General features: G+C 42.9%; 1 protein-coding gene across 10 annotated transcripts in view; it reads right to left on the bottom strand.

Moving 5' to 3' along the window:
* Nucleotides 1-27,234, bottom strand: part of AMOTL1 (angiomotin like 1) — a 155,694-nt gene that overhangs the window by 62,458 nt on the left and 66,002 nt on the right. For 6 of the 10 annotated variants that reach the window (XM_046685838.1, XM_046685839.1, XM_046685841.1 and 3 more), the window contains 2 exons: nt 11,045-11,194; nt 6,066-6,990 (listed from right to left, as the gene is read on the bottom strand). In XM_046685838.1, the coding sequence (XP_046541794.1) occupies nt 6,066-6,990; nt 11,045-11,194 (1,075 nt within the window). Of the gene's footprint in view, nt 1-6,065; nt 6,991-11,044; nt 11,195-23,218; nt 23,302-27,234 lie in introns of all 10 variants that reach the window. The other 4 variants (XM_046685843.1, XM_046685844.1, XM_046685845.1 and 1 more) reach the window with 2 other exon arrangements.

The following is a 27,234-nucleotide window of genomic DNA, read 5'->3' as shown; positions in this document are numbered from 1 at the left end:
AGCTTACCTTTCGGTCCCACATAGCAATTGATTTTCATAACTGCATAAACTGGAAATCGCCACTTTGGAAACACGCCCATTCTAAAAATTCTCCTTCCTCCTCTAGCCATTTCCAACTCGAATTAAGATGGGACTACCAAACACTCTTCTGGTCATACAGCACCTTCCAACATCAAGCCCACCAAGAGTAAAGTCTGCTCGTTAGCACCTAGCTTTACGCTTGTTCATGTTTTAAAGTGCACTCTGGCCACACTGCTGGACACACGTGGGTTTCTTCGGGAGAGGCTTTCTCTCTAATTTGCCACATATGTTCCTGGGCTGTGTCCTCGTTTGCTCCTTCCCTCCTCTCTGTACCGTCATTTGACATGTTCTCAGAGAATGTCAGTGACTCTGACTCTATTCTAAATAAAACCAAACCAGGAGGTCTTTGTGGCGGAAAATGCTCAATGCATTTTTTTAAGGAAAATATGAGAGATTTGGGAGATTGGTCACACCACAGGTTCCCTCCATTAACGCAGGTGACTGTAAGCCCCCCGCTCTGATGGGAAGGAGGGTGGCTCGTGCTGATGACTGGCCTGTGAAGAGAAGTCAGCAAGCATGCCCTGTGGAAGGAGGTCCACAGCATCTCTGGCTCTGACATCATCTCATAACAAGATGTTTTTGATCAGCCTAGGACAAAAGGGTGGGGTCAAACACCATCATTTCATGCTTTTATAAAGTTTCTATCTACATATTAAAAATCAAATTATCGCATTCATAGATGAATACAATATTAATAATAAACAGTTACTCCTCTTCTCTCTGCTTCTGGGAAGCTGGTAAATCAAACTCCCTACACTGAACGGGTGAGATTCAGCCAAGATAAAGGGCAAAAGGGCAATGGACAGGTGGAAAGAAGAGTGCTTTACTCATTGAGGAGTCATTTTTAGCCTTTTTCCAAACTGACACTGCCTGAAACATAAAAATTACTCATTAAAATGGTCCTTATCATCTTCCATAACTGAAACATTCTGCTCAAAACAGGCTGTCTCGGGTCCCACCTCCAAATGTAAGCAAACCATACGACACACTGAGGCCCACAGCCTGGAGCTGTCAGCAAGGTCAAGTTTGCTCCTAGGTCTTCCAGGATATCTGGGAGAAAGGATATCCAGGGGACTTTCCTCCTGGAGTGGGGAATACTTCATCAGTATTCGGGCCCTCCTGAGAAAAACAGAGGTGGGCAGAGCATGGGCTGGACATCAGGTGTGATATATAAATCTGATTAGAAATTCACCAGTTAAATGACACCACGGAGAAACTTAAATCTCTGCCTGCACTGCAACACACAATGGTCAAGTTTACACTCACGGGAGATGCGGCGTATGGCACAGAGGTCCAGCACTCCCAAGCTGGTACCTTACTCCCAAGCTGGTACCCGTGACTAAGTTCCTTTAACCTCTCTCTAAGCGTAGGTTTTTATATCACAAATCCTCATACCCTAAAGTGGGGACATGAATAGTAGCCATCCCTTGGAACTGTTGTGAAGATTAAGGAGGGCAACCCACACAAAGTGCCTGGCACACAGTAGGCACTCAAAGGGTTAGTCCTACTGCAACCACCACCATTTCTGCTTCGCTATTACCTGCTAAGGGTAGAGATGGAGTTCTAGAAACTGGAAAACCAGAGCTAGTGTCAGAGAGAACAGGTTTTAGTTTATTCTGAATCTATTAAAATATACAGATCATATGAACAAAAAACATGAAGAGCCAATTTTCAAGATTAAATAAATCTAACTAGTAAACTGTCCTCCCCCCAAAATTAACCTAACTGATCATTGCAAATTAAAATAAGGAGTTAACGCTGTCTATTAAATTAGCAAAATTTTTGTGATTATAATGACTAATATTATCAAAGTGCAGTGAAACAGGCACTGTAATATTTTTACAAAGTTAGCTGGTATCAGAAGTCATTAAATTTCCAACACAATTTACCCAATAATTTCATTTCTAAATGGTGACTCCTAGAGAAGTAAACCAAAATATGGAAAATTTGATGTGCATGATGATGTTCATTAGCTTGTTTATAAAGAAAATGATGGGGCTGGCCCCGTGGTCGAGTGGTTAAGTTCGCGCGCTCTGCTGCAGGCGGCCCCGTATTTCCTTGGTTCGAATCCTGGGCCCGGACATGGCACTGCTCATCAAACCACGCTGAGGCAGTGTCCCACATGCCGCAACTAGAAGGACTCACAATGAAGAATATACAACTATGTACCGGGGGGCTTTGGGGAGAAAAAGGAAAAAAAAATAAAATCTTTAAAAAAGAAAAAGAAAGAAAATGATGTAAATTCTATACTTTATGAAATACTATACAGCAATAAGGATGATTATAAAGACAACTAAACATTGTAAAAAGAAAAAAAGCCTGTGATACAATACTATCTAAAAATAAGCTAAGATACTAAATTGCATACATGATTATAATATGAAAAAATTTAATTTGTATAGGAGAAATGTTAACAGTGGTTGTATTTTAAGCAATTTTTTAGCATCTTTAGTTTCCACTTTTGGACATATGGACAGATTTCTTTGGAAAACAGACAGGCATTTGACTAATGTACTCCAAACTACTTTGATGACAATCAGATCATCCACAGGTATTCATTCACGCGTTCACTTCCATTAACAGTACAGACTGCATAAGCCAAGTCACTACTTGTGGTGTGCACCATTTCCACAAAGTGAGTCAGAATTAACGTCCAAATGCCTGCTTTAAAAAAAACATAAAAAACAAACAATTTTCCATAGAACAACTGTCCAATTCTCACCTTGTCTTCATTTATATCTGTTTCCACCTTCAGATTGGAGGAAAAGGAAGATGGAGCAGGAACAAAACCATGGCTGGCTGATGGTCCCTGGAGGTCTCCACTGGCTACCTCAGTAGGGCGAGGTCACCTTAGTCTCTCCATCTCTGCCAGCCTCATGAGCTCACCCACACAAGGGCCAAGGTGGTGCAAGTCAACCAGGCCTCTCCATGGGATTTCCCAAGAAAGGAGCCCAAAGTGCTTTAAAATAACCCACCACACAGCTCCATCTTTAGCAGACAAGAGCAGGTGAGAGAATTTGTAAGCTATGGTGAGTTAGTAATGAAGGCAAGAACTCCCAAGTTCTTAATTCTCTTATCATAAGCTCTATGCTCTATCGCTCTGGTCTCTTTGGATCTTTCCACCTCTAGGCAAAAAGTAGTGAAGTCTCGACAACATAAAGGGTTGGACCAAACCACTGAGTATTCGCAACACTGAGCCACTTCTGCAGCACAAGGCAAGGAGATGGACTCAGAGCCCTCTCCTTCTTGTCCAGGAGTCTATGATGTATTGACGCAACAGCCTGCAGCTTCCTACACCATCACTATTAATGACAAACAGTAATCCTTTAAGCACAAGGGAATGTGTGAGCGAAATTAAAAGCAGCCCTGCTGCTCTCTTGAGTCAAAGATAACTTGAACATCACACACTGCTGAGTGTCAGATCCAACCCTTGGAGTTTGGGCCATGTTGAATGTGTCTGAAGCAGGGCTGGTGTGGATGCAACTTTGTTTACCCTGTCAGCCAAGGGCTGCACCACTGGAGCCATGCTGGCTAGCCATGGGCAGGCTCACAAAGGGGCCTTGTAGCTCTGGGCCCAGCTTCAATGGTCTGTCTGTTACGTCTTCTGGGACATTTTGATGTGTCATGTCAATCCAGCTGCCAAGCCTGGCAACCAGCTCAAATCCCTCAAACATTTCTTCTTCTTCTTTTTGACGTCACAACTCTGAGATAAATGACACTTTCCACAAATAACTGGGTAGACCTCCAAGAAGTGCTTCCCTCCTCCCCTTAATATACCTCCTACCTCATATCATACCTAGTGCCAAAAGACAAAAAGAAAATGATCTACTTCATGCATTGCCAATGAACAAATAGTAAGGCCAAAGAGAAGGACAGAGACCTCATTTGGGGATATTTTCACCTTCTATCAAGCTCCGGAAGCTGAATTAAACATTCAGGAAAAAATGTGAAATATCACAAATCAAAATCTAATATGATTCTGGGATAAAGATCATGGACTATTTTAAACAACCCTGGTAAATCAATGCAGTGCAAATACTAGACATTTGAAGACTTTTTTTTTCTCTTCAAACTTTATCGTTTTTGAGTTTAAATTTCTCCTTCGGCTTAAGGAACTATAAAAGGGTAAAAAGAAGAGCCCCCGGGCCCCATCTCGGATGCCCCAGTAGGGTCAGACTATGCCCACCTGAGAAAGAACGAGTTCTGCTGCCCGTCAGAGATCTAAAAGCTGGTACACTGCTCCAAGCCGGCATTCCCAACCTAGTGCAGGAAAATGGGTCAGCAGCTGGGAAGTAAGTGGCAGACGAGCCAGTTTTCTCTCTGCCAAGGCCCGGTCACTCCCTCTTCAGAAGATGTACAGCCAAGGTATGCCCTGCACACAGCCATCGTGGTCACATGGGGAAACCTCAGCTCATTTGATTTAGAAACAGATAAATAAAGCTCTTTGTGGGAATGAAGACAAATCCAATAATAGGCAGTAGCCACTTGTCTTCTCTTCCCATGCTCCGTGCTCTCCCCAAGCAAGCTCAGCAACAACTAAACGCTGGTAACTTCCAAATTTGCATCTTCAGACCCAATTTCTCTCCTAAGAGCTTGATTTCCAATTGCCTTATTTCCAACTGCCCTATTATTCCTCAACTTCCATATCTAGCCAATCATGAAATCACATCAATTCTATGTTCCTACCTCTCTTAGCATATAACGCTCCCCTATACCTACGGCCTCAAACCCAGGCCACCTTCACCACTTCTTATCTGGACAATTGAAACTGTCCCCGGAGGTCCTCATGGCCTCCATTCTCCTGTTCCTCTAATTCATCCTTCACTGCTATGGAAGTCAGCCTAGTAAACATCAACACAGTCTCTACTTAAAAACTTTGGTTTTCCCAATGCTTATGGATAAATTCTAAACTCCATAGTATGACACTAAAAGATTTTCATCAACTGGTCTCAACTTCCCCATACAAGCACATCTTCTGCCACTTCTTACCACATCCTTTCCCACCAGTGATCTGCATGACTGCAGCTCATTCCAGACAAAACCTCCTAAATGTCTTGTCTGAAGGAACGGCATTCCTCCTGCACAGTATATCCTACTACCTCACATTTACCACACAGATCTTACTTATCCTTGAAGACCAAACTCAAATGTCACCTCCTCTGTGAAGCTCTCCCCAATTCCTCCAGTTGTGAGTCATACTATCCTCTCTGGTCCCCCAGCACTCTCTGCACGCTTCTATCCTAAAATAGCACACTGCACTGCAGCGATGTGTCCAGATGCTGGTTTCCCCCGAGACAATGCTGTAAGGTCTCTGAGGGTAGGGACCATATCTTGATCTCTGAATCTGGTACAGGGCTGTGCACAGTACACACTCAGTAAAGGGTGTTGAACCTATCGATCAATCAGAAGAGGAATTATGGCAATGGAGGGAAAAGATTTTGATGGTCAGGATACAGCTGCCTCAGAGTTGTGTACTGTGGAAATTTATTAATCTCCCCAGGCTTTAGTTTGTCATCTGCTGAATAAGGGGGTGGGACTACATGAATTCTATAGTCCCTTTAACTCCTCTGTTCTAGCATTCAGACTACATTTTCCTCTAAAATCTACAATGAAGAAAGACTCTATAAAACCCCATGGTAATAATATGTTCCAGGAGTTTGGACACTCTCCACAAAGCTAGCCAGGAAAATTGCCGCCTTGCCTGGCCACTAGGCAGAGCTCCCAAGGACGGCCAACAACGGAGGCTCCTCCCCAAAACTCATAAATCCCCAGTTGCCTTCTGTTACATTTGGAGAAAATCCCCAGTTGCCCTCTGTTCTTTTTCACTCCACAGATTTTGGCCAAAAAGTGGCTTATTAAATAGTATACACAAGAAAAAAAAAAACTGATGACAAAAAACCAACAAGCCTTGAAAATAACAAGGGCTAAAAACACAATTGCTGAACTTTGAAAAGCCGAGTCAAATCTCTAGGCTTGATAATCACCTCGTTACCCCATACTCTGGGGGCGGCTGGTACCTCAGGACAGCCACTTCTGTTCTCGCAGGCTGAGGAGCAGGGTAAGGCTTGACCATCTCATGGAGCATCCCAGGATGCTGGTCACTGTAGTAAAGTCCATGCTCCTGGGTCTTGCTGACTGGAGACATCATTTGCTTGGTCTTGAAGGGGTACTCGGGTGGAGGGCCCCGGGGGTCCAGAACTTTACCTGCAGGCTGGGCTGGGGAGGGTCCCCCCGCTGCCTTGAACCCCTTTCCATTCCCTGAGCCAGGGAGGTGTTGCTTGGCACCATTCCTCTCCAATGACAGCTGCATGATTCTCTCACTGAGGGAGCGGACGTGGCCCTGCTTAAGTTCTTTCAGCGCCTCATCCTTATGAGCCTGTCCACTATTGGCACGGTTCACCGTGGGCCTCCCCTCAGTCCGGGCCTTCTGACTGGTGCCCCCAGCCATGTAGTAACCATGACTTACAGCCCCCTGCTGCTGCTGTTGCTGCTGCTGCTGCCCCCTAAAGAACTGGGACTGTGCTTTGGCCTCCTCATACGTGGGCAGTTCCTCGTTATTCTGCTGAGGCTGCGTGGACCGGACCTGTTTCTCCATCACCGTATTGTCCACCTGGTGTTCTTGACCCTGCGGTTCCTGGCGTGCCGACTGGTAGACCATTTGTGGGTCTTCTTGAGTGAGGTTTTCCGTGGAAGAAAAGTTGTTTGTAGGGTGGGCTGGTCCTGCACTCCCTGTGGCCTGGTGCTGAATGGCCAGCAAGTTCATGTTCTCGGTCGGGGTGCCATACCGCAGTTGCTCCTGGATCAGCCGCTGCAATACTGTTCCAGCTGCCGCATCCTCGGAACCTCTCATTTCCACCTCTGAGATCCTCAGGAAGTTCGGGGGGTGGAAGTTACCAAGAGGATCCTCAACTAAAAGATAAACACAGGAAAACAGGTATCAGGCTGTTCCACAGGAATATAGGTCTGGACGTACGTGGCGAATAATTAACATTCTAACTACAGTAGCCTTTAACGACAAGATTTCAAATACACCACCACCTGCATTTACCCTGTAGCTTCCCAGGGAAGCGTTTCTCCAGTTCAAAGTGTCTCCATACTGTCCAGTCCCTTGCCTCCTGCTTCCTCCTAGACCTTGCTCCATCCTTCAACTCCTCCCTTTCCTTCACTCTCCCCACTGGCCCCTTCTCTTCCTTATATAAACATGCCAAGTCTTTCCCATCTTAAAAAAAAACACAAGCAAAAACCAAAACCAAACAAAGAAACCAACTTTTCAGGGCCCCACCCATACCTCTAACAGCCACCCTACCTCTCTCCCTCCCTTCTCTTCTAACTGTCCTCAGTAAGCAAGCTACACTCACTGTCTCCACTTTCCAAATGCTCCATCCACTGCCCTCTCTACTGCTCTGATCAGTAACCAGGCCCAAGGAGAATTTTCCAGCTCTCATATTACACACCTAACCATTCTGAAACATTTGGCATGCTGATCACCCACTTCTTAAAATGCTCTCTAACTCGGCATCATCCAGGTCACCCCTCCTCCTGCCTCTCTGTACACTCCATATCTGGCTCCCTCCTCTCCAACTACCCCTTAAATTCTGGTGTTTCCCACAGCTCTGCCCTGAGCACTCTTCCATCTTCACTCAACAGAATCTCAGGTCATCACATCCGCCACATGTCTTCAACTACTGACTCATGACCCACGCGTCTACAACCACCAGCCAACAGCCCCTAAGTCCCTCAAACTCAACATGTCTTCCTCACCTCCCAAGGCTTACCCAATCAAACAGCCCCTGTATCCCTGCCTCGTCTACTCTTTGCCAAGTCAGAAACCTGGGAGTTTCCCAAAATTCCTTGTTCTCCCTCACCCCCAACATCCAGTCAGTGACTGCTTGTCAATTCCACCTCGGAAACATCTCTCCCAACTCTCTTCTTTATTCCCATGCCAATCTCCCAAGTTTTTTATTAATAACCGTATACAACCACAAGAACCATCTTTGAAGTGCACATGATGTACCAAGTATTGTACTAAATTCTCTCCACGTTATTTCATTTATTACACATACAATCGTATGAGGCCTTTATTAATTCCCCCATCTTACAGATGAGCAGAGAGATTTAGAGAAGGTAAGTCAGAGGTCACAGAGGTAGGAAGAGACAGAGCCAGGATCTGATTCATTCCACAACAAAATCCTTGTTTATTCCGCAACATTACAAGCCCTCAGCATCTCATACCCAGGCCGTTCCAACAGCCTCCTTATCTATTTCTCTGACACTAGTCTCAGTCCCACTTCCAAACCTACCCCTCAGATCTCAACCTATCCTCCACACTACTCTGAAAGATTGTTCAAATAGGAAAACATAATCACATCACTCCCCTGCACAAAATTCCTGAACAATTAATTATAGGATGAAACTGACATTTTATCACACAGAATAGCAGGTACTGCCTTACCTAGCCAGCAACATTTCATGCCACCCCAACCTGGTCCTTAATGGCAACCCCTTGGATTCTAAGCTCCAGCAATACCTAAGAATATATAGTTCCCAGACACGCTGCTCTCTCCGGCCTCTAGGCCTTTGCTCGCATTCATCCCTCTGCCTAGAAAGCTGCATCTCACCAGGTCCTCTTGGGAAATTCCTAGACATGCTTCAAGTGATAGCTCCAAAGCTACCTCTGAGTAAAACCTTTCCTGCTGCAGCCCAGCAGGCCTGAGCCCTCCTTTTCCTATGTCCTCGACTTCACTGTGCGTATATATTTCCATTAGAGCAGTTACCACAATAGATGGCAAGTATTTATTTACATGAGACTCTAACCTCTAAAAGGCAAGGATCATGCCCTCTCGTCTGGGTCTCGCTAGCACACAACCCAGTGACTGCATGTAATGGGGGATCAAACATTTAACCAGTAAAAGAGTACCTACATGAGATCCTGAAATATAAAACTTAACCCATTTCACAATAGTACTAGTAAATAGTGTATTGAAGATATTATATAGCATTATCATAGTAAAAATTCTGCCACTTACTACTGGCATAACCTTGAACAAATCATTTCTCTCTTTTAGCTCAATATCCTCACCTAGAAATTGAAGGAGCTGAACTAGATCATCTCTAAGCAGCCTTCAGTTCTACAATTCCATGCAATGATGGCTCTCTGTTTTCCCCCAAACTGTCTTCCTTCCCCAAGGCTGCCCTTTTTTTCTATAAATGGCATTCGCATCATATGAGTCATCCAGATAGAAAGTTCAGAATCACTTTGGACCCTCTTGTCTCCTTTGCTCCCTACATTAATCAACTGCCAAGCTAGTTTTCCTCAGTCCACAGTGAAACGAGAAAAAATAAAGGTGGTGTGATATGCTTACAAGATATACGCATACACATATACTCACACATGTACATGTGTATATACAAAGACACACATCATTAGGTTGCCTGCCCTTTTTTGGCAAGGGCTGTCAAGGATTACATCCCTCTTACTCTTTTCAGTATTAAATTAAGAGAAAAGGTGACAGTAGATGACACTTTTAGTGTCCTTGCAAAAGTAAAGACTGCAACCCTAGCTTCCACACCCTCAGCCACTCCCCGGGTCTGGCTTCCCTAACTAGTTGCTTAGATCTCCTGAACAGCCTCCTAACATATCTCTTGCCTCCGGCCTCTTCTTTCAATCCACTGTGTATTTATTATCTGTCCTCCTCTACTAGATTTCAAGCACCAGAAGGCAGAGAGTTTTACCTGTTACATCCGCATGCTGTATCTCCAGTGCCTAGAACACTACCCTGATACACGAAGACATTCAGGAAATAATTGTCGAGTAAATTAAAGAACTTTCCCAACTGGTTCCTGAAGCTCAACTCTGATCATATCACTTTCCCTGTCTACTCCCAAAATCACAGCTCTGTGACCGCCAGCAAATTACTTGGCTTCTCCGAACCTCCCTCTTCTGTGAAATGGACAGACTTCATATCTGCCTCGTAGGACTGCACGTGGAATAAATTCAAATTATTCCTTACCTTCACAGAATGTATACTAAAACTGAGATATAAACCCAAAGTTCAATAATAAAAAATTTTAAACAATAAAAGCAGGTCATTGAAAGTCCATACAAGATTGCCAAATAACTGGAACAAGCGATGAACAACTCAAGGAAAGAGAGATCAGTGTAGGTTGAACGGGGCCATCATTCACTCCACGAATACTGCCAACCTATTCTATTCAAGCATCCTGACAGGTGCTGGGGTAGGAGAGTCAAGAGGACAGTCCTGACCTCAGGGTAACCCATCTGAAAGGCTTACTAGAACAAGCAAATTCAAATAAAAATCAACATTTTTGAGTAAAACTTAAATAAAAATTAAAAAATATATATATTTCCAAAGGAAAATGATTTTTTAAATGAATAATAAAAGGAATGGGGGGGTGTCTCATTGAGCATGAAAAGTACTGAATTCCCTTTTCATAAGCATATCTGTCAAGAACCCTGAGACCTCTCCCGGAGGTGGTTTTAAAGATTCCCTCATAGTTTTACCAATCTCAAAAGCCCTCAAAAATAGGCAGGAAGTTTTTACAAAAGAAGCAGTTCCCTCCCTACTATAGCTTTGAATTTTTTCTGAACTTCTGAATTCATTACAAAAAGATAAAAAATGAAAGCAGAGAAGGAAAAAAGAAATGAAAGATTCTGAGAAAGAAGTGTTCAGGAATTGAAGAACAAGCAGGGAATAAATGGTATAATTCTGAAGTTCCTACATACTTAGGGACCCTCTGTTGAGTTATATATTATAGTAAAATAGCCTATTAACACCATAGCACAAAATTAAAAATAAGGCACCTACCAATAAAAAGACAACCAATAATTCAATATGCTGATTTTTAAAATGAGGATAGAGAAAAAAATCACGCAAAAGAGCTAAAAATGAGAAACATAAGATCATTTTAAGTTTCCAAGACGAGTGCCAGCGAAAGAACTTACCAACTTTTTCCCTAATGCTACCGTTTGCCTCCACCGTCAAAGCAGATGCTTCATGCCTCCCAGAATAGAGCTGAAAGTCTGGGAAAAAGTAGTTGGGGTCTTCTAGAATTGGGACGGGACTACTGGGACTGTAACAAACAGGAGAGGGACCTGGGGGAAAAAAGTAAAGTGTATGTTAGCACCAGTAACATCCTCCACTCTCTCCTTCCTGCGTGACTCATGAGAGCCCATGAGGCATTCGCCCACATTTCAACTTGTGATGGGAGCTCTGTCTTTTTGATTCATAAAATTCCAAAGTTACTATTCAGAATTATCACAAGTCTAGCCACCCACCAAAATGACCCAGGAGGTCAAAATAACAATCTTCAAGCCACGCTGAGTGCAGGCACAGACACTTTCACACAGCCCAGTTCCAAGGGCGGCAGCAGCACTGCCAACAAAAATCAAATCCTCTGAGGAAAACTGGACAAGTCACAAAGTTGGGAATGGGCAAGCTGGGGGGCAGAAAGGAGAGAGGTGGGGGGGGGCCAGAAAAGGAAAATTAAGATGGGACGAGCAGCTGACTCTCGGAATACATAAAAGATACAGAGAGGGGCAGTTATTTTGCCAGACCAAGCGTTAGCAAGAGCACGTCCCGGCCCAGGAGGCCCACTCAAAGGTTTCTGGAGCCTCATGTGGCAGCGTGGAGCCGGGGTCATGGGTTCTGGACCTCTGCCAACCACTGGCCTTTCAGCTCCAGTTTATCTGCTTCACACACAAACCAGAGTGTGCTTCCTGTTCCAATTAAACGTGACACTGTATTCAATCCTACAGTCACTGAACACGAGATACCACTACAGCAACGCGGACACCACACACACACATCGTGGGAACAGTCAGCAGGATGGGTGTGGGCTAGCCTCCCTCTCTGCCCTGATTTCTCCACGTGGGTACCAAGTTTACGGCTCTTTTTGGCAAAAGTAGCTTAGTTTTCTCTGGGGGAAAAAGTCATGTTATTTTTTTTTTAAATTAAAATCCTTGCCTAAAAGATAATTCCATTAGAAGAAAAATAACATGTTTCAGCAATCACTTCAAAGTGGTAATTTGAAATTTCTTACTAGGTTTGTTACCTACCCATGTCCCACAAGGCCAAAGCGAGGAGGAATTATTTTTTATTTTTTTTTTTTTTATAAAAGATTTTTTTTATTTTTTCCTTTTTCTCCCCAAAGCCCCCCGGTACATAGTTGTATATTCTTCGTTGTGGGTTCCTCTAGTTGTGGCACGTGGGATGCTGCCTCAGCGTGGTTTGATGAGCAGTGCCATGTCCGCGCCCAGGATTCGAACCGACGAAACACTGGGCCGCCTGCAGCGGAGCGCGCGAACTTAACCACTCGGCCACGGGGCCAGCCCCACGAGTAGGAATTATTTTGAGGGGCTATAAGATGGGAATGTACTCCTCTCTGAGTTTCTCTATCTCAACACATGAAATAATATTTGTACGTGTGCTCACATGTATCATAGCACATCTGGACTAGAGAGAAAAAAGATTTTGACAACTAGAATATTTATCTTATAAACTTAACGTAGTTGTGACATTCATCTTAAAATAAATATAAACTGAGTATGAATAACATTATATCAAGATCAGTCTAAAATTACAGTTCCAAACCTATGACAAGTATCTGTAATGATCTCTCTTTGGCCAACCTGCAAGGACTACCCTGGAAAGAAACTCAGTCCCCTTCTGGGCCTCATCCTCTACATCTGTAAATCTAAAAGTCTAGGGCTAAAATTAGGAACCAGAGATGGCTGAGATCCAAAGGCAAATTCAGACCTGGCTTCCACTTCAGGCAGGTGGAAAATGGTGGTGGAAAATGGAAGAACATACGTTAGAACCACCGGGGGAACTTTTAAAATCCCAGACCTGGTCAATCAGGATCTCCAGGGACAGCGCCCAGGCATCTGTACTTCATAAAGGCCCTCAGGTGACTCCACTGTGCGGCCCAAGGGAGAAGCCCAAAGCTAGAGGGAGAACAGGGCACACAGGCAAAAAACCAAAAAATACAAAAACACCTTTCTGCGCCCTCAGTCCCACTCCCCACAAATCAGAGTAAGAGAAGAATTGAGGACACATGGACTGCAAGAAAAGAAAGTGTGGTGTTTTCTTACAGTAGAGCGGGGTCAGGAAGGGCATGTGCCAGCATATTACAACTTTGGGTGATACCAGCCAGTCACATGACTAAGAATTTTAAGTGATAATAGAGAGCAAACTGCTAATAAAACTGAGGCCTAACTAAGGATCTATATATATATAGGTATATGCACATGCATATAAAGGAGAGGAGTTGGGGGAGGTTGTATAGATACATGCTTTCAATATGGAGCTCATTAACCCCTGCACTAAGCCATTCCCAGCACCACAACACTGGCAGAAATTGCTTTTCCACACCTTATCCGGTAGCCTGACATGTGAGAGTAGGTTCAAGGGCTCCAGGCCACAGAACACCATACAAAGAGCAGTCCTTGAAGGGGGCCCGAGCACAGAGGGCACCAAAGATATGTCACCTTTCACCATTTTTTCTACAGGCCTCGATGTTATGAAAGAACTAATGCACTTCACACACACACACACACACACACACACACACACACACACAAACCCATGCATTTGCCCACCCAGAGAGGATGCCCAACTACATATCAAAAGTCATTCAGACATCTTTTTTTGCACACACATTCATCAAGTTACATTCCCACTGCTGCCCCCACTCAGAGCTGAAGAAAGAGCCAAGCAAATGACCAGAACGGACCCTGCAGACAGACAGGCCAGGGTATCATCCACTTCACTAAACTGAGAGACAACAAACTGAGCTATACCAGCACGGACGCACCCTAAAGGAAGCGTTTGTACTTCTAGCTTCCTCACTTGTAAGATAAGGTAGAATGACAGTAACGTGTATAATAAGGTCTGCATCAGATGGCCACATGGCAAAAACGTAAAAGAAGCCTCGTCCTTAATCCCACATGTCCATAATCCTTCCCTTCCTCTTCTGGCCCAGAATCTTCACTAGGAATGCCTACAGCACAAATTGAGTCTATTTTCTTATGCACAATGCAGGGTACATGATCTAACCCACAGGGTCAAGGATATCTGAAATGAGAAATTGGAAGTACACATATGACAGGAGGGGGAATGCTGTTTCTTGGTTAGCAATTCTCCATTCTCAGGAGCAAGAGTTGTGAGAAAGCACGGGGGACTCCTGGATACCACTCCTATCCAGGAAGCCCCTGCAAGGCCTGGTCCAGGGACTAAGTAACAGGGCAGGTCCAGTGCCAGTCAAGGATTCTGCTGGCTCACTAGTATAACACGGACATGTAATCGCCTCTAGGGACTTCATAAAGACTATTTCCAAATAAGGTCCTCTTGATTTAGCAACGTGCAGTCACCTACTTCTTTCAAACCAGTACCCTGTCTAAGGATTCTCTCTCACATAGCTTTAGTGTACATGGGGAAAGTGGCAAAAGCAACGGAAAACAAGCTAAGGTCAGCCCTCTGTGGGGTCTCCCTCTGGGGAGGGGCAAGTGCAGCTCCTACAGCCTGGCCCTGAAGGAAAGCTAGAGATCTGTCTGTCCAGCAGACACAGGGTTCAATATTTGGGTTTCAATATTGAGGGTTCAATATTTCTGCCTTATATTGACTATGATCCATTTCACCAAGAACAGTTCCTTTTTCTTTACAAAATCTGCATGTCCCTTGTCAATTTTCTTTGCTTCTCTCTCTATGGGAGTGACTGCTTTTGGCTTGCTTCTAAAGCACTGAAAACTTCCTTCCCATTATGGTTTTATGCTGTTACTTTCTTTGTAACTGTCCAAAGGCCTTCAGGTAATTTGACTCTGAACAAGACTTCTTTTTCCTTATTCCAAATAGTAGCAATAACAAAGGGCTGCACTGTTGAAGGAAAAATGAGTTAAGGTAAACTGAAGTGAGTTTTCTGGGGGTGACAAGAGGCACAAGAACCCCAATGACCTGCTCACCTGCTTCACCTCCACCATAGCTCGTTACTTCCCCAAGATCAGATCCTGAATCTGTAAACAGGCCAACACAACAGGCTCAGAAATCTCCTTAAGGTGTAAACACTGGAGGACATTCAAAGTGCCACCCCACTATCACCCAACACTCACACAGCCGGGAAATCACCTGTCCTTAAAATCTACTTCCAGCATGCCTCTCCCTTGCACAGAACTGTTTTGGCTATAGCTTCAAGTTCAAATTTTGTTTGGTTTTCAAGGCCATCTACAATCAGGCCCCTCCTTTAGCTGCCAACAATGTCATTGGTCCCCTCAGCATCCCAGCATCCCCTGAACCTGTCACCCTCATTTTCCAAGTCCTGGCTGGGAATGTCAGCTTCTAGCTTCACACTCTTCTCCGCATGTCCTTTAGAGTTCACTCCAGAAAGCTGACCTCCTCTAGAACACCTCCCCCCTACACCAGCCTTCCTTCCCTCACTGCCACAGCAGTTATGATCTGACGCACACAACTCAGCATGCAGGCGTTCTGCAGCAGTCATTCCATAGAAGCTGGCGCACTGCCCTGGGTTGGGGGGAGGGAGCCTGAAGACAGGTACCACGTGTGTACTGGCAACTTTCTGCAACCAGTAGATGAGGTATACACTCTCTCACTACTTGCCAACTGATGGAGAACAGGGCATTATCCTCTGGGATGGTCTCACTACCAAGGAATTTTTTTTAAAAAGGTGAAAGATCCCTCCAAAGCCAGTCTCTGAGAGTTCCCGATGATTCGTTGCCCCTTTCAGTTCCGCCACCTGCAGCTGACAGCAGAGCTTTGAGGTCTGCAGGCCAGAGACCCATTCCTCAAAGCCTCCACCAGCTACAAAGCAACTCCCGGGGGTTATTTCGCCAAAGAGCAAAACATTCCGCCAGCTACATGTAATCCAAAACCTCTTAATGCATTTAAAAACAATCACGCTGTCTAGATTAGAATAACCTCCTATAACTTTATAACAGAGACTTTAGCCACAGCAACAAACAATTCTGTGGCTTCTACCTTCCCTTTCAAATAGCTCAGGAATCTGCTGAGTGTGCCAGAGGCCTCAAAGTTAAATGGAAGCAACCAAGCCTTCTGATTCTGGCAGAACCGGAGGTTTTTCCGGGGAGTGGAATACTGCTCAGGGAGATGCCCTAGAAACAAGGTTTAGAAGGGGCCCAGAGAACCCATGACCAGTACCTGAAAAATAAGGGCTAGTCTGTTCACAAGCCCTCACGTGAAACCAAGCCAGCTCACGTGGGTTAGCCGATTCACACTCTGGGAACCCGAGATCTGAGTGAAGTAAAGACAGGTAAATCACGGCACCCTCCTCTATGAACACCTGCATGCAACACACATCTTTAGAAAGGAAACAGGAATCTCCACCACCAAACTGAAAGCTCGCACTGGAATATGCTTTCTCACCCTGTTTCCCCAAGAAACCATCATTTGAAACCCGAGATGGAGATGGGGAAGGGGAAGGCGTGGGGGTTGGGGGGGCAGTTTCCAAGGTTCCCAACCCCTACATGGTATGGTCTTCCTGGGCACCAAACTTAAATTCTAATCCCTGGACCAATCCATCTATTATAGAAAACAAGTGAAATAAATACACCAATATCTATTTAATTTAGACTCTCTCAAAGTGGAATTAATGATGAATAACCTTAAAGTTGTGTGAAGTTTAACTTTGTAATGCTTATTTAGAATATCTGAGATATTCTCAGTGTGAACCCAAATGCAGAATGTACGCTTAACCTTTCAAGTAACAACTGAGTTCAACAGGGCACTGAGCTAGGAGCTATAAATACAAAGAAATGAGTAAGACTGTCCTTGGCCTTAGGATGTTAGGATTTGGTTCTGGAAACCAACATGCACCCAACTACCCAAATTTCATCACAGAGTAAGCGCCCTATTAAGGAGACGCAAAGCTTTGGAGGCCCAGGAGTAATTCATTACTACCTGTTGATGGAGGAAGGTGATACAGAGCTGAAATGACAAGGAGAAAGAGACATGTGAGCTGAACTAGAAAAAAATGAGGAGGATGTTAATCTGCTGCAGGGTGAGCAGAGGGTGCTAATGAGGAAAGATCAGGCCAACATGGTATAAAGGAGGGGCATAGGGACTGAGTCATGAAAGTGTTTCGTGTCTTTAAGGAATGGAGAGCTCAGTGTAGCTTGGGTATGGGTAAGGAGAAGGATGAAGCTATCTACAGACCCAGGATCCACTAGGGAGCTTATTAAAAGCATCAGTACACTACCTTCATAACACTCCAGAACTGGAAAAAAATTTAGAAATTAGGTGGTTCAACTTCCAACTATCACCTACCATATTCCTGATAGTCCATCACCGCTAGTTAAATATTGTAAGCGTTAGGGAACCCTGACCTCACCGTGTAAGCCTTGGGGCCACGTTCTACCTCCCTCTACAGAAGCCAAAAGGTCCCCTCCCTGTTCAAGCAGTTAAGACAATCCAGGCTCAGTCAACAGAATGGTCCAACCAAGGACTTTGACTCTTGAGGAAATGACACAAAGACAAAGGGTGTTGATAAATTATCTGTGGTAATGCTATCATCAGGAGTCCAGGCACAGCAGCGGTGTCCATGATGGCCCCATCCTCACAACACAAGTAGCACACCCCCGGCTGGGTTCCCCACGTCTCTTCACCCAGGCTCCTGCCCACTTTCTGAGCCTTCCTATTAATGTGTGAGCTGCCCAATATACTTGCGATAAATTCCTCTTTTGCTTTAGTTCGTCAAAGTTACTTTGTGCTGCTTACAATCAAGTACTTCTGATAGATATATAGAGATGTACATTTTTTTAAAAATTAATTGTTCTGACCCCCATTCTAAGAAAATAGCATTGTTTGTATCTTACATACTATATGACTTAGCACAATCCGCCTTGAATTACAGTATCTTGTGTCTATTGCCCCAAATATCCTTTGCACAAACCCTAGACAAATGTTTGCAGTTCCCCCAAAGTTTCTTCCTTCTGGAGCAACTTTCTCCCCTTTTGAGACAAGGAAACTCTTACTTTGGCACATATTAAATAAATGCTAAAATACATATGCTGGTTATATGAACATCTTTCTTTTTCTTTCTTTGCTTTTTTTTTGGTGAGGAAGATTGGCCCTGAGCTAACATCTGTTGCCAATCTTCCTCTTTTTGCTTAAGGAAAATTGTTTCTGAGCTAATATCTCTGTCAATCTTCCTCTATTTTGTATGTGGGATGCCACCACAGCACAGCTTGATGAGCAGTGTGTAGGTCCACGCCCGGGATCCAAACCGGCAAACCCCAGCCCACCAAAGCAGAGCAAACTTAACCACTACACCACCAGGCTGGCACCCTGCACATCTTTTGAAGCTCTTCTCTTGTGCCACTTCCTCCAGGAAGTGATCCACCCCTCCTCCCCCAATTTTTTATATGCCATTCATCCGGGCCCCCATGACATCCCATGCATATTTATGTCACCATACATTAAGCTGCCTATGTATTTAGGTTTTTTCCTCTCCCATTAACTCATAAGTTGATTAACAGCAGGGACCATGTCTTATTCATCTTTGTGTCTCCAGTTTCTAGCAGAAATAAGATCATAGTAAGTCTCAACAATCATCTATTGAACCAATGAATCATCTGCATATGTTCACAGTACTCAGCAGTTTCTAGCACATAATGAGCGCTCAAGAAATATATATTTATGGAATTAAGATACATTTTTAAATAACCAGTTATAAACATATTCTTAATTCTACAGAGCTTAGCTCAAAGGTGAGTCTATCTCTTTCAAATTAGTCAGGAGACCAAGGTTTGGTAAAAAGTACTAGAAAAGAAAAGAGAGAGAGAGAGAGAGAGAGAGAGAGAGAAAGCCATCTAGTGCTAAAGCAGGGTAATTACAAGTGTGCTGTGCTCCAACTCCTGCAGGGCCTTTGAACATGATGTTAAAAGTACCAACATCACAAGAATTTTGTAGTTTGAATACAAAGTCATATTTAGAGAAAGGCGCTCTTTCATCTCACTCCATCCCTGGAGGCAGGCGCTGAGCCCTGGGACTGTGCCCGAAAGGCAGCCCTTGGCTCGTGCTTCCTTCACAGGTCTGGGAGCAGGAGCAGAATCAGGAGACCTCTGAGGGTATCCACTCACTCACCATAAAAAAAAGAGAAATCATTCCAGTCCTTCCTGCCACACAGAGTAATGGCAAGTACAAAATGAGAGTAACCGTAATAAAAGGACTTCATCTACACAGAGGAAGTCATTTTTAAAATCTGGAACTTAACATGAAATCCAAAGATTACTTAAATATCTTGACTCAATACAGCAATATATCATAATTCATAGGTCATGTTGATATATTTGGTATTTAACTTATCTAACACTAGAAGTACCTGGATTCCGGAGATTTTTCCCTTAGATACGTTTTTTTTTTAAAAAGTACTTTATTAAGGTATGATTCACATGTAAAAAGGTGTACATATTTAATGTATACAACTCGGAGAGTTTGGGGCGAATTATACACTCATGAAACCATCACCATCATCAAGGCCATAGACATATCCATCACCTCCTAGGATTTCCTCCCAACTCTTTATTAATATTTTTGTGTGTGGTAAGAACATTTAACATAAGATCTATCCTCTTAGCAAATAAGTATACAATACAGTATTGTTAGTGACAGGCACTATACTGCATAGTAGATCTCTAGAACTTATTTACTTAGATAGGTTTTAATATACAGCCTTATATTTAATTAAATAACTGAAATTTAAATGACCTTTAATCACTCTCAGGACCACAAAGGTCTTCTTTTGGGTGGCCCTGGCACACGTTATGTTTCCAGCGAGAAAGAAAAATTATTACTAGCATGTAAGTACCATTGCTTAAACAGGTTTCTATCACTCTACACAGACAGTAAGTACTTAATATTTCTTCAACAAAGGAAAACAAACAGGATGAAAAGCCTTAAAATAAACCCCAAGACATAAAACGACAACACGAATGCATAATTACATTCCTCAAAGCTGCCTCTCTTCTCCACACTAAGGAGAGAGAGGAGCAGTTCAGACACTTCCGGCCTGTCACCTGATTCCTCCAGCTATCCAGACCCTGGGTGACACGGAGATGCCTGTCAGGCAGCAGCATCTCACAGGGACTGGGGCCGTCAAGAGGCAAGTACATTTCTTCTTATCACACTCATTCACCTCATAAGTCACTATCAGCACACGAATGAGCTTCATAATTTAAAGCAACAAATATTTCCCAAGAAACTAAACATCCCTTTAGTAATAAGAGTATAAACAACAACAGCTACCGTTTATTGAGGGCCTATTAAGTGCAGGGATGATATAAAAATTATCATATTGAATGATGACCACCCTATGCCCATTTCGTAGACAGGGATATTATGCTCACAGTGCTTAAGCAATGCCCAGAGTCACAAAACTAGCCAGCAGCACAGCCCCTCCAACAGCAAAGCTCTTTTTACTGTGCTTTTCTGCCTTCCAAACAGCCTTCAATAACGCACACGATTCTAGGTCGTCTTTTCCTGCCTCATTTCTTACATTAATATTAGGGGAGTTTTAATGAAATGCCCTTGCTTGTGGATGATGAGGAAAGGTACTCATTAACTGGGAAAGTTTCCTTCTCCGCAGAGATGAAGCAGAAAAGGATCCAGAACTACTTTATTTACGTGATTTCTTATAAAAGCTTAGAGCAATAATAGCACACTGCTAGCCAATTACCAGCACACCAAGACGAAAGATGAAGCCACCCTTCCTGGGCTGTCCATTTGTCTCATGTTATTTTCATGACGGAGCCTCCACTTTAACAATGAATCCCAAACCCGTGATGTGTCAGAGTCACTTGTGGAACATGTTAAAAAATGTCACTTCCAAGCTGCTATGTCAGACCTGTACCATCGGGATTTCCACAAGTGTGGACCAGAGACGAATTTTTTTGGCCGCACTTCACAGCTGACTTGAATGCAGTCAGGTTTGGAAAGCTTGTACTTCTCTGCCCCAGAAGCACTTACACAACACACGGACTCCTGAAAAGTTGTGGTAAAGTGAAATTTTGTATATTGATCACATTTTAAGCCAAAATGTATTGAATTTGATAAATCCAAATACTGATGAATAAATAAAGGAGAGAATTTTTTTCTAAAAAAAAAGAAATCAACCAACCTGCGTTGACTCCTTTAGTAAAGTGAAGAAGCCTTTGTATTATCTGTTACTTTTCAATAAATTCAGATTTAAAGTCAATAGTTTGAGTGCCCCATATTTCATAATTGCTAACCTGAATTACTGGTAAGGGAATATGGGTATTTCAGTTACATCTAAAATACTGGTACACAGATACAATAACAAAGCGATTATACCAAAAAATACATCTAATTCAACATGATGAGAAAAAGCCTGGGAAACTGCCTGCCGCATTATATGATCAATGCTTGCTAAATCTGAAACTCAAAAATCACACAGCCAACTCCACCACAGTCACAGAAGACAAGCAGCTAATCACAGGGAAGGAAGGCAGAGAAAGTAACATTACTGAGCATGACATGGTACCAGCATTCTCTCAGGTAATCCTCACATCTCTGAGAAGGAGGTGTCATTATTTCCTTTTTACCTAAACAAAAACAGGAATGACATGCTCTGGGTCACACAGGTCATAGCTCTAAGGTTGAAATGCAAACTCAATTTTGACTATTCCAAAGCATTCCACAATGCTTCCACAATTTAAACGATATTTTAAAACATCTAGGTATTTGTGATAGTATTTGGGTTCCTTATAACTCCTATGAGTTACAAAGGCTCATAGGTCTGTGAATTTGATCAGCAGCAAAACGCAGAATTACTCATAATTCATTCGTCCGTTCATTCATTCATTTCACAAAGATGTATGACATTGAGCATCTGCCATGGGTGAGATAGTGCCTGGTATGGGGACCCACATCTGAACGGCTAGTGAGGGAGACAGATGTATAAAGCAGACAACTGTCCAACAGTGAGAAATGCAGTGACACAGACAGGCTCAAGGCAGCGGGGAGTGGCAAGCAGGGATGCCAGCGTCCATGTCCACCTCAGAGCACACACATTGGATCTAGAACTGTGCTTAGGGGCCTACACTCACCTCTTTTCCCTCTGCGACTGCTTGTTTCGGATCATGGACACTCCTTTAAAGAATCTGTCAAGAGCTACAAAGCTTCTCCTTAGGTCTCGAAGAATGCACACACACACTAACTTCATGTACCATTTCCTGGAGTTCACTACAAGTCCCAGTGTAAGAACCCCTAATTTATAACCAGCCATGACGCCCAGAGGAAGATAGAGGAAAACACGCTGCAAAATAAGATTTTCTGGAGGAAAATCAACTACGGGCCTTGGAAAGGGGTAAATGGAAGTAACGAAACACTGCTGAGAATTTTCTATGTGATGGGCAGTGTTCTGAGTAATTCACATTAACTCATTTAACCCTCGTAACAACCCTGTGACGATTACCCCCATGTCTCAGATGAGGAAACTAAGGCATGAGAATAACTCAACTAAAGTCGCACAATTAGCAAAGGGCAAAACCAGGACTCTAGGCTCTAGAGTCTATGGTCTTTCCCATTATACCACGAGTGCTCAAACTTTTTGTTTTTAGGACACTTTACACTCTTAAAAATTACTAAGGACCCACTGAGCTGTTGTTTATGTGGCTCAAATCTATCAATATTTACTGTACTAGAAATTAAAAGCGAGAAACATCAAAATATGTAAATTCATTTTAAAATAAAAATAAACCCATTATAAGTTACACAAAATATTTTTATGAAAAATAACAATTCTAAAACAAAAAGCAGTGAGAAGAGTATTGTTTTATAATTTTGCAAATGTCTGGCTTAATAGAAGACAGCTGGATTCTCATGTCTATTTCTGCTGTCAATCTACTGCTATCTGATTTTTAGTTGAAGTAGATGAAGAAAATCTGGCCTCATTCAACTATGTAGTTGGAAAAAGGAGGAGTATTTTAATAGCCATTTCAGATCATTGTGACTATTCCTCTTTGAAACTACACCAAAACTCAACAAGTGGCAATTTCTTAAGGGTAGTTACAATGTGAAATACAAAACCGTGTCAGTGACCTTTTCATGGACACACCTCTGTATTCTATTACCTTAAAATCTACTGGTCCATCTTTCACATCGAAGGGAGCTTTCTTTACCAGTGCAGGATTTTGTAACATCACACATTAGTCATCTGGAAAAAAATGGTTCTCTGAATTATGCAAATCTTCCATACACGGAAACATTCCTAGTATGTAATATCATCAAAATCACATTTGTTAACATACCATGGATCGGAATCATCAGAAAAGTCTTCTATACATTGTGACGCTGTCAAGCTCACAGTAGCAAATACAAGTTTTCAAAAATTCTAATCTTCACTTGAAAGCTTGAGTTTTATTATTGGCAACAAATACTGTCCATTGTTTTTCTTGAAGTGACCAGCTTCCTTTATTCATTTTTGAGAAAGCATCTACCAAATGCCCAACTCAGAACAACCATAGATCGTCAGTTGTTCTTTCAAGGGAAAATGGTGCTCCACAAAGAAGGCCGCTGGTTAAGCTCGCGACTCGGTCACACAAGTGCTCTTCCTCAGTTTACAACAGAAGCACTTTCTGCACACTTCCCATTTCATCACACAAGACACTGAAAAGATGTACTTGAGGTTTGAGATTTAATGAAATTAATCATCTGTACTGCTTCAACGAGAACATTCTTAAGTGAAACGGGCTTTTTATAGTGTGGCCGTTGAGGAATGGACTGAGCGACCACTAGTACAGCTGGGTGCAACTGCCTTGACTCAGGCTAAGGCATCAGCAGTTTTACCCAGCATTGCTCCTGCACCATCAGTACAAATGTCAAGAGAGTGAAAAAGGTGCATATGTTTTAGTATTACTATGAAGATAGCTTTTAGGTCTCAGAAACCCCAGGGTTCCAGACCACACTTCAAGAAACACTGCTCTCCATTAGATAGCCTCTTTCATGTGGAAAGATCCAAAAGATGTAAAATTAAGGAGAACTTTAAGATGAAAATGGCTGCAAACCAGTTATAACTAAGAACGGGTTGCCTCCCTGCACAGGGCCAGGAAGATGCCCAGAGTCCCAGGAAACTGATGAAACTTGAAGAAGACACACAGAAGCCCTTCGAGGTAAAGCGCTGCTTGAATTCTATTTGTCAGATGAACGGACCCAGTCAACTAAGGAAAATGCATCTGCAGAGAGACAGCAGCCTCTCTAGAAAACACTTGCCCCTGAATGCATCTTCCTGCCCTTGAGGAATTTTTATCAATGGGAATACAAATCAACAATGATATTTCACTAGCACAAAGGCTCCATGAGACTACTTTTAGAAGGTGGGGAGAAAAGAAACTGTAATAACTTGCCTGGCAGGAAGTCAGGCAATCCTTGGACAAAAGGTAGGATGTGAAGACATGATGACTGACAAGAAAAGAGAATGATGCTGTCAAGCCAAAAGCCTGGAGTATTAGAAAGATTTAAAGAATAAAAAAGATAGAGAAGGAAATATGTGCTCAATGGAAAGAAAGGATGTGCCATGCTTTTTGCTTTGTTTTGGCAAATCTCCTTCTAAAGCAGTGTAAGAATCCAGCTATATGAACTTGAGCACACGAGTGAACTTCTTGGTATCCATTACCTTATCAGTAAAATGGGGTGATAATAAGACCTGCTACGCAACAGCATTATGAAGATGCAATGCGACAGCAGAAAGGGCGATACACAGTGTCCAGCACATAATAAGTGATCAATAAATTCCAGCTTCTTTTTATGAGAATGGGGAAAGGGAACAAGAACCATCGCTGCAACATTCACTTTCAAGAGAGGATCAAATCAGTGGGCTTTTTCAAAACAGCAGCAAGATGCTCAAGCTGATCAGAGATGAAGGCTTTGAGAGTTTTTTAGGTCAGACTGTTCAGCTGACTGACACATTGGACTAAAATCACATTTTCAATTTTCTAAGAATTTGGAATGAAGAAAGTCTTAAAATGCAGAATTTCTCTGAAAATAAGCTTAATGCTGTGGCCCTACTATCAAAAACCAAAATAAAAGAATACATGGTTTTACCCAAAGGCTCTTCAAAACTCCTAACTTGTCTGGCCACCTTGGCAAGCAGGTCAAGGGCTAGGTGGACCTGGATAAGGTACCAGAACTAACCTGAATCCCCTCAGCTGCCTAGGACAGATGCCTAGATGACAGCTGTTATCTTCAGACAGGACAATAGGGTAGTTATTGGGAGCAGGGGGAGAGGCAGATTTGACCTCTCTACTAAGCATTACAAATGAGAAAAAAATATCTCCTCCCGTTGGTGCCTTTGTTCCCTAACTCTTCTTTCATTTCATCTGTGGTGTAACAGGATGGAGATCTCTTCTCTGCATCTACTGTGGTGAACCCATCCCTTTCACTCACAATGGAGGAAAAACTGACCCTTTACCACCAAAAGCAGGAGAAAGCCTAGTCCTTCAGGATCATAACTGATGTGGCAATTTAAAGCCTATTTTCACCCTCCAAACAGTGAGTCTTATAATGGCCTGGCCAATAAGATGAAAAATAAAAGAAAAATGGCTGACCTCACTTCAAGGTGTACAGCTTATCAGTTGACTAGAAGACCCATTAGAACAATTTCTCTAATATCCAGTGTTAACAGATGGCTGAATAATTCCTCCAAGTCTAAGATTTCAAAACTGATTTACAATAATTCTCTGAAAAAAAGTGTCTGAATCAATGTGAGCAGAACATAATGAATCAATGTGAGCAGAATATAATGTACCATTTCTGCGGATGCTGAATCTCAGGTCTGAATCAGCACAGAGATCATCAATGTGAGCATCAGTTTCACTACTGTACCGATGAGCCTGAAGTTTTGTTTAGTGGAGATTAACAGCTGATAAACAAAATTAAGGGTCCGAGGGTTGTTTTTTTAACTTCTTAAAGTAAAAGAGTGAACAGCAGATCATAGATTCTTCAGTCCTTTTGTCTACATGATTAAATAAGGCAGACCTCGCAAACAATGATGCATAATTAGTGCTAATTTTCCACTGTTCTTTCCAGATTGTACATCTCACTCCAATCAAAGAGAAAATCGAAAGGTGAATACAGGCACAATCTGTGCTGTCACCGTAGAACATCTCTCATATAACCCTCTGACACTCCCCACCTGGTGGTTTTCCAAGGGCTCCCCTCCCTCATCTGGGAGAACCTACTCAATCTGGCCTGGTCCTTGCCATGCATGTCAGTCGCAACTGCAGCCACTTGAGCTTCCTGCAGTTCCTCAAGAGCATCATGCTCCTCTTCAACAGACGGAATTCTTTAGGTCTAAAACCTGCACACTCCCGTCCATGTCCAGTTCGCGGACTGACTGTCATTTTCTCCAGAGAGACCAAAAATGACACTGTATCACGAGCCGAGGATTATGATTTTTAAATTATGATTTTACTTAAAAAGGAAGAGGGCAGGAAAAAAGAAAGAGAAAGGAAATAAAGAAAAAGCAAAAGAAGAGCTTTAGAATAGGACAACGTTTACAGATCACTACAATAACTGAGTCACCCATCCTATCAGACTTAGAAAACTCAGCTGTTGGATCTACATGAAGGCCCTGAGCTATCCTTGGCTGACTGCTCTAAGAGCAATTCTTAGTGAAAAAGAGCTGATGTGAAAGGCTGCTGCTGTTTTTTAATGAGCAAAATAATCAACTGAACTGTAAATGTAATACTTTCCATGCAAGTCTTTAAGGTTACAAATGAAGTTGCGGGCATCAGATGACTAGATAACAGTGAATGAAAAGAAGTCTGCCAATTTCAACACTTTAAAAAAAAACGACTTTTTCAGAACTCAATCTAGAGAATATTCTATCACCTGCTTTACCGTGCTGATGACTCTGGTCTATTCCGTGGGTGCTGATCAACTGCTACCTGCCCAGTGCCCAGGGTTCTCACAGTCCGCTCTTTAAGAAATGGAAAAATGTTATCAACATAGGGCTTTCAAGTCTATCACCCAAACCACTTGCTCATAGGGCTTACAAATGAATTTTTATACTAATTCTATCACCATTTTGTACCTTCAGTTATTGTCTTTTAGAATCACAATCTTCCCAATGGATAGAAAAGCATCCTTT

This window comes from Equus quagga, chromosome 14 (genome assembly GCF_021613505.1).
Source record: "Equus quagga isolate Etosha38 chromosome 14, UCLA_HA_Equagga_1.0, whole genome shotgun sequence".
Classification (NCBI taxonomy): domain Eukaryota; kingdom Metazoa; phylum Chordata; class Mammalia; order Perissodactyla; family Equidae; genus Equus; species Equus quagga.
The sequence above is the reverse complement of the archived record's forward strand: the minus strand, read 5'-3'. Positions and strand labels throughout refer to the sequence as shown.